The sequence below is a fragment of the Peromyscus maniculatus genome, chromosome 3 (assembly GCF_049852395.1).
Source record: "Peromyscus maniculatus bairdii isolate BWxNUB_F1_BW_parent chromosome 3, HU_Pman_BW_mat_3.1, whole genome shotgun sequence".
Classification (NCBI taxonomy): Eukaryota; Metazoa; Chordata; class Mammalia; order Rodentia; family Cricetidae; genus Peromyscus; species Peromyscus maniculatus.
In genome coordinates, this window is record NC_134854.1 from 100,324,806 (window position 1) to 100,337,965 (window position 13,160).

Genomic DNA, 13,160 nt, shown 5'->3' on the forward strand with positions numbered 1-13,160 from the left:
ATATGTTCAGCTGGTTTTTCTTAAGTTTCTAACAAGAATGTTGACTTATTGAAAGCTGACTTTACATACTAATATGAAGCTGTATCAGCATATCTAAATCATTATTTCACCTTTTAGCATTAATTTATCCTTTGTTGTCAATTAATTTATAACTAAAATTCCTTATATACTCAGTTCTTACTAAGCCATTTTAAGTATTCCAGACAAGTATAAAGAAATGTCAATACAAGTGAGGCTTTCCAGATTGATTCTATTTACACTTTTACATTTATTTTCCTTAACTCTCACTTTTATTTCCCTTAACTCATCAGGTAATAATATTTAAAAACTATGACAGAGCATAATTTGTACCCCAATGCTGCTGCTGTTCACTTGTGTTTCTTGGAATGGACTATCTAGAAGAGGGTGTGGAAGGTTAAACTTCACTCACACCTGAGTAAAGCAGGACTGCTAACAGGAAGGAGGTAATATTTGTGAATTTTTTCCATCTTTTCCAGGAAGAGACTCCTGCTCTTTCTGGGAACTTCCTTTAGTCCATGCCAAGCACTACCCACCATCCTAACCTGCATCAGCATTCCAGTTATTCTCTTGGATGTCCCTCCCTCAAATCCTGTTATAAAAGCAGAGTCATCTCTGCCCTGACAAACCACTCCAGATTTCTGCAAGAAGGGTAAGTGGGAGCTGAAAGATGATGAGAGCCTTGCAGGGGTTCACCCCTCACTAGAAGAAGGTGTTCCAGAGTTCTTGCTCTCGCATAATGCAGAGCTTTGTGACTCAATCAAGGCTACCTATGGAGCTTTCAGAGAAAGAAGGAAACATGGATTTCTGGACCACAGGGGGAAGATAGGATAGTCAGTATATCCTTACAGAACTAGTAAAAGAAGGAAAGCATGGTTCTTTCTACATGTCCTCTCTAACCACATTACCTGGAGTGACTCTGATTGTTCTTCCCTCACAGACAAGATGTTGTCTCGCAGAGCCCTTGCCAGCCTGTCCTGGATGCTGCTCTCCTGCCTGATGCTCTTATCTCAGGTGCAAGGTAAGACTTCTCTGCCTCTAGCACCAAGTTCCTGTGAGTGTTGAGAGTCAGGGAGCAGATGAAAGTCTCATGAAGAATTATGAGAAATATCCATATAGGAAACCTGCTGCAACAGCTCCACCATCTTGCATTCCTCCAGATCATTGGCTGTGGAAAGTCTCATGGTGGTCTGTCACCAGTAAAGGACAAGATTTATCATTTTGTTAGGATGCTATAATTTATGTTGGTAGGATGATAGGGGAAAAATGATGATTAACAATGAACTCTATGGAAGACTGTAGATGGACAACTGAAGTTAAGTCTATCAGCCCAGAGTTGGTAGAGTCATGAACTAATATATAGAAAGGAAGAGAAAAATGAGGCTGCACCATTGACTTCATCTGTTGATTACAAAAAAAAAAAGTTTCAAAGACAAGAAGGCTTAGTATTGATTTCCTTCCAAGAAATAGTCTACTAAAAATAGCCCCTATTTTGACCGACCCATCTAAATCCCACTTTTCATTGCTTGATTTATCTTACTCCACTCCAGGTGAAGACTCCCCGAAAGAAGTACCCTCACCACGCATTAGCTGTCCCGCGGGCTCCCGGGCTTATGGTCCTTACTGTTATGCCTTGTTTCGGATACCACAGACATGGTTCGATGCAGAAGTGAGTCTTGGGAGGTAGAAAGTACAAGTGGATCATGGGGGAATGTTGGATTCCATTATCTCTAGTTCATTGTGCCTGATATGAATACCTGATTTCCAATATAGCCTGTCCCCTTACCTACCTCTGCCTTGCCATTATCCAGTGACATTTAAATCTCCTTTTTATTCTGCTGCTCCCACAGTTGGCCTGCCAGAAGAGGCCCTCAGGACACCTCGTGTCTGTGCTCAGTGGATCCGAGGCTTCATTTCTGTCTTCCCTGGTGAAGAGTACTGGGAACAGCTACCAATACATCTGGATTGGGCTCCACGATCCCACCCTGGTATGATTTCCTCTTGTTTGTGTCCTCTCATATGCTATTCTCACATAGGCACACTTGCTCAGCCTTCCCAGAAAGAAGCCTAAAAGACACAGAGGTCAGACAGTGGGTAACACTGGGACAAGGGAAACCGTCAGGGTCAGTTGTAGAGCTGAGCTCTATGAGGATTCCTAGACTTCAGATGAAGGTCATGTGCCTGTTACTGACTTTTACAAAGGTCTCACATGAGACATTGGAAGAATTCTCCCTCAGTTTCAGGGAGCCTGCACTCAGTGTTGTCAAGAAATACAGAATAAAGAGACAATCTACATTTTCTCTTTATAGAATAAACATCCTACTCCCATTTCAGAAGACATTGCTAGTTTACCACTATTTATATTTCAAAGAAATTTTAGTGAGTCCTAATTTTTCAGTAGTTTCTGAGTTTATAAATAGAAGCAAAGACAATAATAATTTCTATTGCTATGTTCTTGAAAATTGTGTATGATCTACTGAGTTCTTGGAGGATGGGAGGGAATCCAATGTTTCATTGAGGTTTCACACATGCAGAGCTTTCAGGACCCTACCTTTTATCTGGTTACTGCCTCATCAGGGTGAACAACCCAATGGAGATGGATGGGAGTGGAGTAACAGTGATGTGATGAATTACTTTAACTGGGAGAGGAATCCATTCACTGCCTTAGACCGTGGCTTCTGTGGCAGCTTGTCAAGAGCTTCAGGTAAGAAGGAGACAGCTACCTTGCCTAGAGGTGTACCCATCTTCTCACATTCCTGGATACCTCTGAGTTAGGAAATGGAATGTGATCTTGTTCTCTCTCATCTTCTTTATTGGTTTCTTGGATATCTCCTTTTTCTGGGTTATACCACTAGTGAGCATGAGGAAGTGACTTCTAAGTTGAAGCCACAGATTTAGGCATTTTTTTTTTTCATTACATTCTCAAGATCCACAGTGCTCAATACTTAACCCTCTTTCTCTTTCCAGGATTTCTGAAATGGAGAGATAATATCTGTGATATGAAGTTGCCCTATGTCTGCAAATTCAGTGGTTAGCCTTACCCGAAACAAATAACCAAAATTTGTCCTGGAGCTCATCATGGACAAGAGACTAAATATGAAGACTCACTCAGGAAGAACATGTTTTATCCACGGTCCACATCAGATCCCTCATCTGCTCTTTCCAGATCTTGCCTTAGTCATTTCTGTATATGTTGTGGCCTGAAGTCTCAGAGAGCAATAATAAAACTTTAGTCACACTTTGAGTGTTTGTGGTCCATTAAAAATTTTAATTATCATCAATTTCTATGTTATGTATACATGTGAGTATGGGTGTGTGAATACCACAGTGTGCCCATGGAAATCAGAGGGTAACTTTTGGGAATCATTTCTTGCCTTCTCTCTGTTGAGACAGAGTCTCTTTTATTTTTGCCACACAGCCAACTTACAAGGGTCAGAGGAATTGTCCTAATTCCTCTGATTCCCATCTCTTCATAGGAATCCTGAATTTACAGATGGGAGCCTCTGCATCCAGTTATGTTTAATAATTTCCCTGAATATGAAGGCAAACCAACTCAGGTCATCAAGATTGAGAAACAAAACTTTAACCCACCAAGCCATCTTTCTGGCCCTGCGCACCATTTTTTAATTGAAAAAATTTTGCATACAATATATTATGATCACACTTATCCCCTCCCCCAACTCTTTCCAGATTATCCCCACCTTCCTACCCACCCAACTCCGTGATCTTTTCCCTCTATCACTTTAAAAAACAACCAAACAAATAGCTAAATAAACAAAAAACAAGAAACATACACAAACTCTGCAAAGACATGAAAATGGAAACCAAAATATTCAAGTGACAAATAAGACAAAGGTTGTCAGGATGGCAGAGGAGACATCTGACAATTGCTACTCAGTTCCATGCGTACAGACAGTGCCTAAGAGTGCATGCTTACCACTGCATTGTAACTAAGAATGTAGGCCATCCTCATTGAGGATTATACTGCGACTTCCTCCCAGTCAGTGCTCCAGTTGGGGGCTGATGGCTGATGATTTCAATACTTCAAGAATCATACTTGAAGTCTAACATTAAAAAATGCAATCTGTATGAATGGTAATTTTTACTGAATATAGTAAAATAAAATGGATTTACCAGAATAGTGCAGGCATAAAGACTCTAGAACCTTCTTGATCTCTTTCCAACAAGACAAAAAGAAAATCTGAAAGTACTTTAACAAATTTTTTGGGACTAACGAGAGAATGTAATCATCAGGGAAGATCCCTTTTCTGGTGTTTACAGAAGAGCCACGGGCATAGCTTCTTCCTCCCTCTACACCTATAAGACATTGGGAGAAAGGCTTAAGGCTAAGTGTGGGTCCTTGGTGAGGGGAGGACACTCTTGCAGTCTCTATTTCCAGGGAGACTCCAGCATTCCCATGGGAATTTTTTCTCACAGCATTCATCAAGTTCTCATGGTAAAAGACAAGAATAATCTCTTCAAGACCTGTCTGAAGGAGGAGAAAAATGACACCTTAAAGTCAGCCTTAAAACACTTAATTCTTACCACAGCTTAGGCAAAGTATTTATCCAACTTCTCCATCTTTTATACTACCTATTTTTTCTAGAGTAGAAAAAGCTAAGAAACCCCTTGTAAGTCTTGACCTGGGATGTGGGACCACACAAACCCTGATATTAATATTTTATTTATTTATTTTTTGTGTGTGAGTGTGCATGTACACATGTATCAGTGATAACCCCTGTGTTTTTAAGGTGCCAAGGTAGTGTTAGTACTCAGGATCTGTCTACTTTGTTTTATAATATGGGGTATCTCAAGTGGCCTGAAATTCCTCAGTTCATCCCCAGTGGTTGAGATCTATCATTCTTTGCTTCCCCAGTTCTGAGATTACAGACATAGACACCACACCCAACTTTAAAAAAACTGTCACTTGAAGACAGATCCAGGACACAACAGTAGTGAGTAACTGGTAGAGCTATGAGGTACCTTCTATTAAAAGAACATCTGAGGAGTTCCAACAGGTATGGGAAACACAGGCAGAACAAAGATCACAGTAGAAAATCATTACGTGTAGAGCTCTGCATTGTGGGACAATTGCTCCAGTACACAGTAAAGATGAGACTCATTCAGACCACCTCCAGTCAAAGGTCACTAGCACTAGTCCCCTGGTAGCTACTAGGTAAGAACAGTATGGAAGCAGAGAGCACCCAATGTTTACTCTGTTAATGACACACACAGCTTTTGAAGCACAGGGAAAAACTTTGCTAGAGTAGTCTTTCTGACTCACTCAACTCAAGCACTATGACTTAAAGGAAATTTTTATTTTTATTGATTTGTTTGATGTTTTTTCTTTTATTTATTTTATTTTACAATACTATTCAGTTCTACATAACAGCCACAGATTCCTTGTTCTCCCCCTTCCTGCCCCCTTCCCCTTCCCCTCAGCACACCCCCCATTCCCACCACCTCCAGATCAAGGCCACCCCCGAGGACTGAGATCGACCTGATAGACTCAATCCAGGCAGGTCCAGTCCCCTCCTCCCAGATTGAGCCAAGCATCCCTGTATAAGTCCCAGGTTTCAAACAGCTATCTCATGCAGTGAGCCCAGGACCTGGTACCACTGCCTAGATGCCTCCCAAACAGATCAAACCAATCAACTGTCTCACCTATTCAGAGGGCCTGATCCAGTTGGGGGCCCCTCAGCCTTTGGTTCATAGTTCATGTGTTTCCATTCGTTTGGCTATTTGTCCCTGTGCTTTATCCAACCTTGGTTTCAACAATTCTCGCTCATATAAACCCTCCTCTTTCTCACTAATTAGACTCCCAGCACTCCACGGGGGACCTAGCCGTGGATGTCTGCATCCAGATTCCTCAGTACTTGAATGGGTTCTGGGACAACTATTAGGGTGTTTGGCCATCCCATCACCAGAGTAGATCAGTCCCGGCTGTCTCTCGGCCATTGCCAGCAGTCTTTTGTGGGGGTATCTTTGCTGATTTCTGTGGGCCTCTTTAGCACTTTGTTTCTCCCTTTTCTCATGTGGTCTTCATTTACCATGGTCTCCTATTCCTTGTTCTCCCTCTCTGTTCTTGATCCAGGTGGGATCTCCCGCTCTCTTTCCCTCAACCCTCGCCTTCATTGCTCCCACTCATGTCCAGCCAAGACCTGGAAACAACCTAGATGCCCTTCAACTGAAGAATGGATAAATAAATTGTGGCACATATACACAATGGAATACTACTCAGCAGAGAAAAACAATGACATCATGAGGTTTGCAGGCAAATGGATGGATCTAGAAAAAGTCATCCTGAGTGAGGTAACCCAGACTCAGAAAGACAAATATGGTATGTACTCACTCATAGGAGGATACTAGATGTGGAACAAGGATGACTGGACTGCTACTCACATCACCAGTGAGGCTACCTGGAAAACAGGACCCCAAGAAAGACACGGGGATCACCCAATGATGGAGAAATGGATGAGTTGTTTTGTTTTTGTTTTTGTTTTGGTTTTGGTTTTTTTTTTTTTTTTTTTTTTTTGGTTTTTCGAGACAGGGTTTCTCTGTGTAGCTTTGCGCCTTTCCTGGAGTTCACTTGGTAGCCCAGGCTGGCCTGGAACTCACAGAGATCCACCTGGCCCTGCCTCCCAAGTGCTGGGATTAAAGGTGTGCACCACCACTGCTCAGCTTTTATTGATATTTTTATAATCTTTTGATAGATTTTACCTGTATAGACTTTTTCTAGCCTATGTGTGGACTTTAACATTAAAGAAAACAAACCAATATTTTGCTGTTTTTTTCTCTAGTGAACTTTTTCAATGTCCCATTTTTCTTTTCTTTTATCTTTTGTCTTCCTTTCCCATGTTCTTTCTTTCCTTCTAATGTCAATTATTGTCTTCTTTTTTCTTCTCCTCTTAACTTTTAACATGATATCAATTTTCCATTTAAATTTTTGACATTTTATTGGAAATGAGGGAATAAGAAGGTCCAGAACTCTCTACCTGCACCCTTATGGTAAGTCCATGGAAGTAATATTTTTAAACCATATTCTATGAAAGTTTGATTATTGAAGGTAGAGTGAATTTTGCTAAAAGTTATCCTACAAAGATGATATTTGAGGTAGACTACTCAAACAACATCAGACTCCATGTATCCAAACATGAAGATTATGTATGGACAGTCAGTGAGAAGGGAGTACAATGCCTTCATCTGTTCACAACATCACCTTCCATGAACCCTGTCCACACTTTTATTGCAGTATACCAGCAGACACATAGTTAGATATTGGTTCTTAGGAACAATGGTTGGAACTGGGAGGTAGGGATTACCAGAGTTCCCTTGTGTAACTACCCTGCAACACTTCATACAACATTACTGCAAAAATGGAGCGCAAAAGAACAGATTATTGACTACGTTTTATTGTTGTTCTGAATCTTTAGGTTACAGTCCCCAGAGAATGTACTGGTGGAAGAACAGTAGAGATAAGATGAAGGGTTAGGTGTGTGTGTGTGTGTGTGTGTCTGTGTGTGTGTGTGTGTGTGTGTTAGAACTTGCTCTTTCTGGGTGAATCTTCATACAAGCTCCCTTGTTCATGTGAGCTTTAGAATATGTTCAAGCTGTTGAAATTAGAACTGCCCTAGCCCTTGAATTTGCAGACATAGCGAGGCTGTGTTTCACAATTGCAATCTTTCCACTTCTGATATCCTACAGAGAGATAAGAGGTAAAAGGAATGGGGGCAGGTGAACCTGTGAATGCAAAGAAAGGACAATTCAATCTCTGCTCTGGATTTAGATATCCCTCATGCTAATCACTGTTGCATCTCCAAGGGGAGGAGACAAAAAGGAACCATGAAATAAGATGGCAGAGCACAAGTCCACACTATTTCCCAGATCCCAGTCATGTCCAAGAGGTCAAACTGGATGTGAGAAGATGAGTTTTGTCAGAGCTGGCTTTTACCTGTCTTACCTGCGGCCTGAGACAAAGCTGCACAATAACCAAGGTCTGCAGCAATAGAGGGGTTCCTCTTCCAGTTATAGTAGGTCAGCACATCAGAGCTGCTCCACTTCCGTCCATTTCCAATAGGTAGTGCACCCTATAAAGTGGGAAGCAGTGGATGGCAAAGATTCATTAGCACTCTGTTTGCATGATACCTTTGCTGAAACACCTGTTCGTTGAAAGTGCTTCTGAAAATGCAATGGTGAAAAGTCTTCCCACACTTGGTATGATCATACCCAATTGCCAAGAGACTTCTAGTAGAATATTATTCCAGTAGTCCTTAGTCTTATTTACAAACCCCAGAATCTATGGAATAAAATTGGGATTTACTGAAATTGATCTGTTCTTGTTAAGTACAACTGGTGGGACATTTGAGGTTTCTTCAGAAACAAACGAACAAAAATCTATATTATAAAGGGAAAATATGGAACATTTCTTTGTTCAGTATTACCTGAAATTATATGTGCAGATTCTCTGAGGTTGATGAAACTGTCTTCCAAGGTCTCATGTGAGAACTTAGAAAAAGTCAACAACATGCATACAAACTTCATGGGAAGTCTGAGACTTCCACAGAGCTCAACTACAGATGAATTTTTCCTGTGTCCCACCTGGCCTGTGGTCAGGACACATCTCTCTCACCCACCAGTCCTGCAGCTGCTCAGACCCAAGTAAACACACAGAAGCTTATATTGATTAAAACTGCTCGGCCATTAATTCAGGCTAACTACTGACTAGCTCTTACACTTAAACTCAGCCCATTTCTATTAATCTATATGTCACCATGTATTCTGTGGCTTTACCTATGTGCCATTACATGCTGCTCCCTGGACATCAAGTTGACATCTCCTGACTCAGTCTTTCTCTTCCCAGAATTCTCCTTGTCTGCTTTATCACACCTACACTCCCTGCCTGGCTACTGGTCAATCAGCATTTTATTTATCAACCAATCAGAGCAACACATTCACAGCATACAGAACATCCCACAGCACTCAGCTCTTCAGCTGATATTTTCCTTGCTCTAATGCCACCCAACATTCAAGATCTATGACCTATTTTTTTTTCTGGGGAGTCAGAGGGAGTCTTCCACGGGGATAAAAGTCACTGTGGGGGAAAAGCAAGGCAAAGATAGGATCGCACATGTGTGCGATCATGGAGTCCAATTCAGATGTATTGGTAGGTAGCCAAACTGTTCTTTACCAGGGAGGACATGGAGGTAGTTTCACCAGTCCTGAGCAGAAATGCCAGATGTCCTGAGAAATGAATCTGGCAGGCCAGCTGTTTGAAGGACAGAATGGAAAAGATATTAAAATTCCACCAGGGAATTGTAGAGAAGAGATGAGAGAATGGGTTCATCTTACTCAACTAAACCATGAAGACTGAAATTCAACGCTCCTCTTGACCCAGAAGTACTTTCTTCTACTGCTCCCAACCATGTCTGTCATCGCTCACTTCTGCATTAGTCCAGATCCATGCTATCAAGATAACAAGGTGGGATTAGTGAAGAGCAATAGGAGCCATAGGCATGGGAGCCTTGGGGGCAGCTGATGCATGGAAAAGGTGCTTTCATTTGGGATTCTTCACCTGGTTTTGTATGAGATATGGACAGTGATGGAGTGAATAAGAGGGTGGAGATAAGAGAAAGGTGGTCAACTTTGAAAAATGCTTCTGAAGCCTCACTTGAAATTATGATTCTAATCCTGAGTTCCCACTTTTACCCTTTCCCAAATTCTCAGGTAGTGAATTCTCTCTCTCTCTCTCTCTCTCTCTCTCTCTCTCTCTCTCTCTCTCTCTCTCTCTGTCTCTCTCTCTGTCTCTCTCTCTCTTTCCTCTCTCTCTCTCTCCCCCTCCCTCCCTCCCCCCCTCTCTCTCATGTGTGTGTGCATGTGTGTGTGTGTGTGTGTGTGTGTGTGTGTGTGTGTGTGTGTGTTTGGGGGGTGTTTGTGCAGGAGTATACATGAGCATGTAGACATGAATGCCAGAGATCAGTCTCAAGTGTCTTTCCTCAGTCTCTATTCATATTGTATTTTTTTAAAGGGGTTTCTAATGGACTTGGGGGTCATGGACATTGCTAGAGTGGCCATCCAGTGATTCCCCATGGATATTTCTGTACACATTTCTCTAGTGCTTGGATTAAAAACATGCACCACCGAGTTTCATCTGCATGGGTTCTGGGTATTCCATGTGGGTCCTTGTGCTTGTTTAACAAGCACTTTACTGATGGAGCTATCATATCCCCAACTTTAGGTTTTTAATTTAGAAAGACTTCTTCATGTGGAAAAGCCTGAGTTTTTATTTTATCCTTCCTGCATTTAATAGCCTTTTATTTTCTCCCTTTGCTGGGGTTACAGGCTGTGGGGGTTCATCCTCTGTCCTCTCTCTTCTTCCTTAGAGTTCATTCCTGACATTTCCGTTTGCCTTTTTTAACCTGCCAAACACAAATTAAGGCCTGCTGACAACATGGGAAACTTTCCTTCCATGACAAAGAAACACTGTGGTATATCCTACCTCCCCCATTATCCAGAGGGAGGAAGGATAAGGAAGATTTCCTGTGGGGATATTCCTCATACTTAACACAGGAGACCCTCCAGAGCCTTTTCTCTTCCCCTGGCCGCTCAACACTCATAGAGAACCAAGTGCTAGATGCAGAGCAACTTTACCTTGCACCCAAGAAAGGATTATCAGGTAGGAAAGCAGAATCCAGGACATGCTACAGAGGGTCTTGGGAGGCATCATGGTATCTGTGAGGGAGAAGGAATAAGCCCCTGATGGGCATGTGGTCAGGGAGGACATGGAAGGAGACCTCCACCTCTTTTTTTTTTTTTTCTGTTTGTCTGGCTCTGCAGGGAAGCACTCATTTGGGTCTGATCTCTCTCCTGTTCTGGAACAAAATGGAGAACCCACATTCACCTTTCAGCTCCCAGCTCTGTTGAGTTTCAGAGCATAACCTTGTGAGGTTAGAGAACTTACTCCACCTTCTCCTGCATGTAACAGGTGACTCCCTGTCAGTCTCTCTGATCTTACAGAGAACTGGGATGGTGTGTCAGGACAGAGGTGACTGTGGGAGGGGCATCCAAGTGAATGAGTGAGTGCTTATGCGGGCCAGGGTGGTGAGTAGTGCTTGGCATGGATTCAAAGAGGTTTCCAGTAAGAATGCAGGACTTTTCACGGCAAAGACTGGGAACTGCCACACATGTGGCTCCTTTCCTGTTAGGCCAGCTCTGTCCTCAGATGCAGGTCGAGTTTCAAATCCTGCCACCCTCTACCAGGTGTCAAATTCTGGGAAAGTTAGGTAAACACAGGCAGCCTCATGCTGTAGATTATGCAGTTCTGTAAAAAAAAAAGTATAAAAATTACAATTTTTAGTTTTCAAAAGAATTGTGTATATTTGTATAAAATCAGAACTGCATTTTCAGTTGTACTGAAGAACTGACTTCTGTAGCTAAAGGTGCATTTTTATACCTACCTAATAAGATTAAAGATGCATCAAAAGGGCAAAATTTGGTGTTAAAACATGATTTGTTGAGTGATGGAGATCAAGTATTTAATACAAAGTTCAATTCCTAATTCAAATGGTTGCTTCAACTTTTTAGGAGGAAATAAAGTTTAAAGTAACCACTGAGTCAACATGGTAGCCAGGATTTTAAGGAACAACTGTAGCAGGAATCTTAAAAGTTCTTATTAATAAAATCAAACCTGAGTCAGGTATTGGGGTGAACTGGAAGATGAAGCACCAGAACAGGCCACAGCTACCTCACCTCAGCGGATCCTCAGCTGGTCTTGTTTCCTCAGACTGGAGGCCTCTGAGTCCTTATCCAGAATGGGTCTCAGCTGAACTGCTACTCAAAAGCCTGAATGCTTAACCAGCCAACTGCTTCTAGTTTCTGGTCCTCACGCCTTATATAACTTTCTGCTTTCTACCACCACTCCCTGGGATTAAAGGCTCGCTTTCTGGGATTGAAGGTGTGAGTCACCATGCTTGGCTGTATCCTTGAACAGATGGATTTCTGCCTCTGGAATTCTAGGATTAAAGGCATGTGCTACCACTGCCTAACTTCTATGTTTAATATTGTGGCTGTTCTGTCTCTGACCCCAGATAAGTTTATTAGCGTGCACAATATTTTGGGGAACACAATACCACCACAAACAAACAACAGCTGAATAGATTAGATTCTGGCTACTTCCATTTGTGAATACTAAATGGGAGTTTGCTAATGAGTTTTCAGCTCAGAATTATACCTCAGGATAGCATGGGGTTTTAAGACTTTCAAAATGATTCCAGTTTTCTTTTCCTTTAAAGATTTTTTTTAAACAACATGCATGCATGTGTCTGTGTGTATGTGTATGTGAGTGTATATCTGTGTGAGTCTATGCATGTGCATCAGGTGTCCAAGAAGACCAGAAGAGGGTGCCATATCATAGAACAGTATGTGCGATCACCTGCCAAGCTATCACTCCAGCCTCCTACTTTTTATGGCATATATGCTAAATGTTATTATCGGTTCCACTGTGCTGACATTTTTATCCAATAAGGAAAAGAAAAAATGGCTAAAAAGTATATGTTAAGTAAGTCAGCATCATCACACTGTGTCAACTACATCTACACATTTGCCACCGTCAAAAGACATATTCTTTTCTAAATGCCCTTGAACTCGATGACTCCATGGAATAACTAATGGAGTTAAAGATCTGCTTTTAAGCACCTGTTGTCATAGTCTGTGCGACAGTGTGGGAAGTCTGATATTGAAACTCAATGTTAGCATTATCTAAGACAGACTGCTGTGCAGTTGTGTGGTAAGTCATGATTTCCTTGCATTTTCTAAATGAACAAACAGAAAATTCAGTGGTTCATATATGGGAAATTTGTTCAGTTGTTTCAAAGCAATAACCCTTGTGAATTAGTAAATATTTTAAAAGTTAACATTTTGCAGTCTATTACTGTTTACCTATCTATAGACAACAATAATTCCTTTATTTCAGAAGTATTACACATACAAATTCAGTCAATGGTAGGTAAAATATTTTTAAATTTTCATCTGTGCTGAACATGTACAGAATCTTTCTTGTCATTTTTAAATATTATAGCATAACAAATATTTATGTAGTAATTATGTTGTTTAAGTTATTATAAGTAATCTAGAGATGATTTATAACA

The 13,160-nt window shown here is 41.3% G+C and overlaps 1 protein-coding gene and 1 pseudogene across 1 annotated transcript; one reads left to right on the plus strand and one right to left on the minus strand.

The window, feature by feature from the left end:
• Window positions 1-623: 623 nt before the first annotated feature.
• Window positions 624-3,259, plus strand: LOC102916811 (regenerating islet-derived protein 3-beta-like). Its single transcript, XM_006997526.4, has 6 exons — window positions 624-670; window positions 959-1,039; window positions 1,569-1,687; window positions 1,869-2,006; window positions 2,596-2,722; window positions 2,986-3,259. Exons 2-6 carry the CDS (start codon window positions 964-966, stop codon window positions 3,051-3,053), a joined length of 528 nt encoding a protein of 175 aa, XP_006997588.1. The 5' UTR covers window positions 624-670; window positions 959-963; the 3' UTR covers window positions 3,054-3,259.
• Window positions 3,260-7,648: 4,389 nt separating this feature from the next.
• On the minus strand, window positions 7,649-10,741 carry LOC121828324 (pancreatic beta cell growth factor-like; annotated as a pseudogene).
• Between the last annotated feature and the right edge of the window lie 2,419 nt (window positions 10,742-13,160).

Bases quoted from the DNA above. Each gene is read 5' to 3' on its own strand.
- LOC102916811 (XM_006997526.4), top strand. From the start codon at position 964: ATGTTGTCTCGCAGAGCCCTTGCCAGCCTGTCCTGGATGCTGCTCTCC. The intron at 1,040-1,568 runs GTAAGACTTCTC...ACTCCACTCCAG, and splicing joins GCTCTTATCTCAGGTGCAAG to GTGAAGACTCCCCGAAAGAA. The intron at 2,007-2,595 runs GTATGATTTCCT...CTGCCTCATCAG, and splicing joins GGCTCCACGATCCCACCCTG to GGTGAACAACCCAATGGAGA.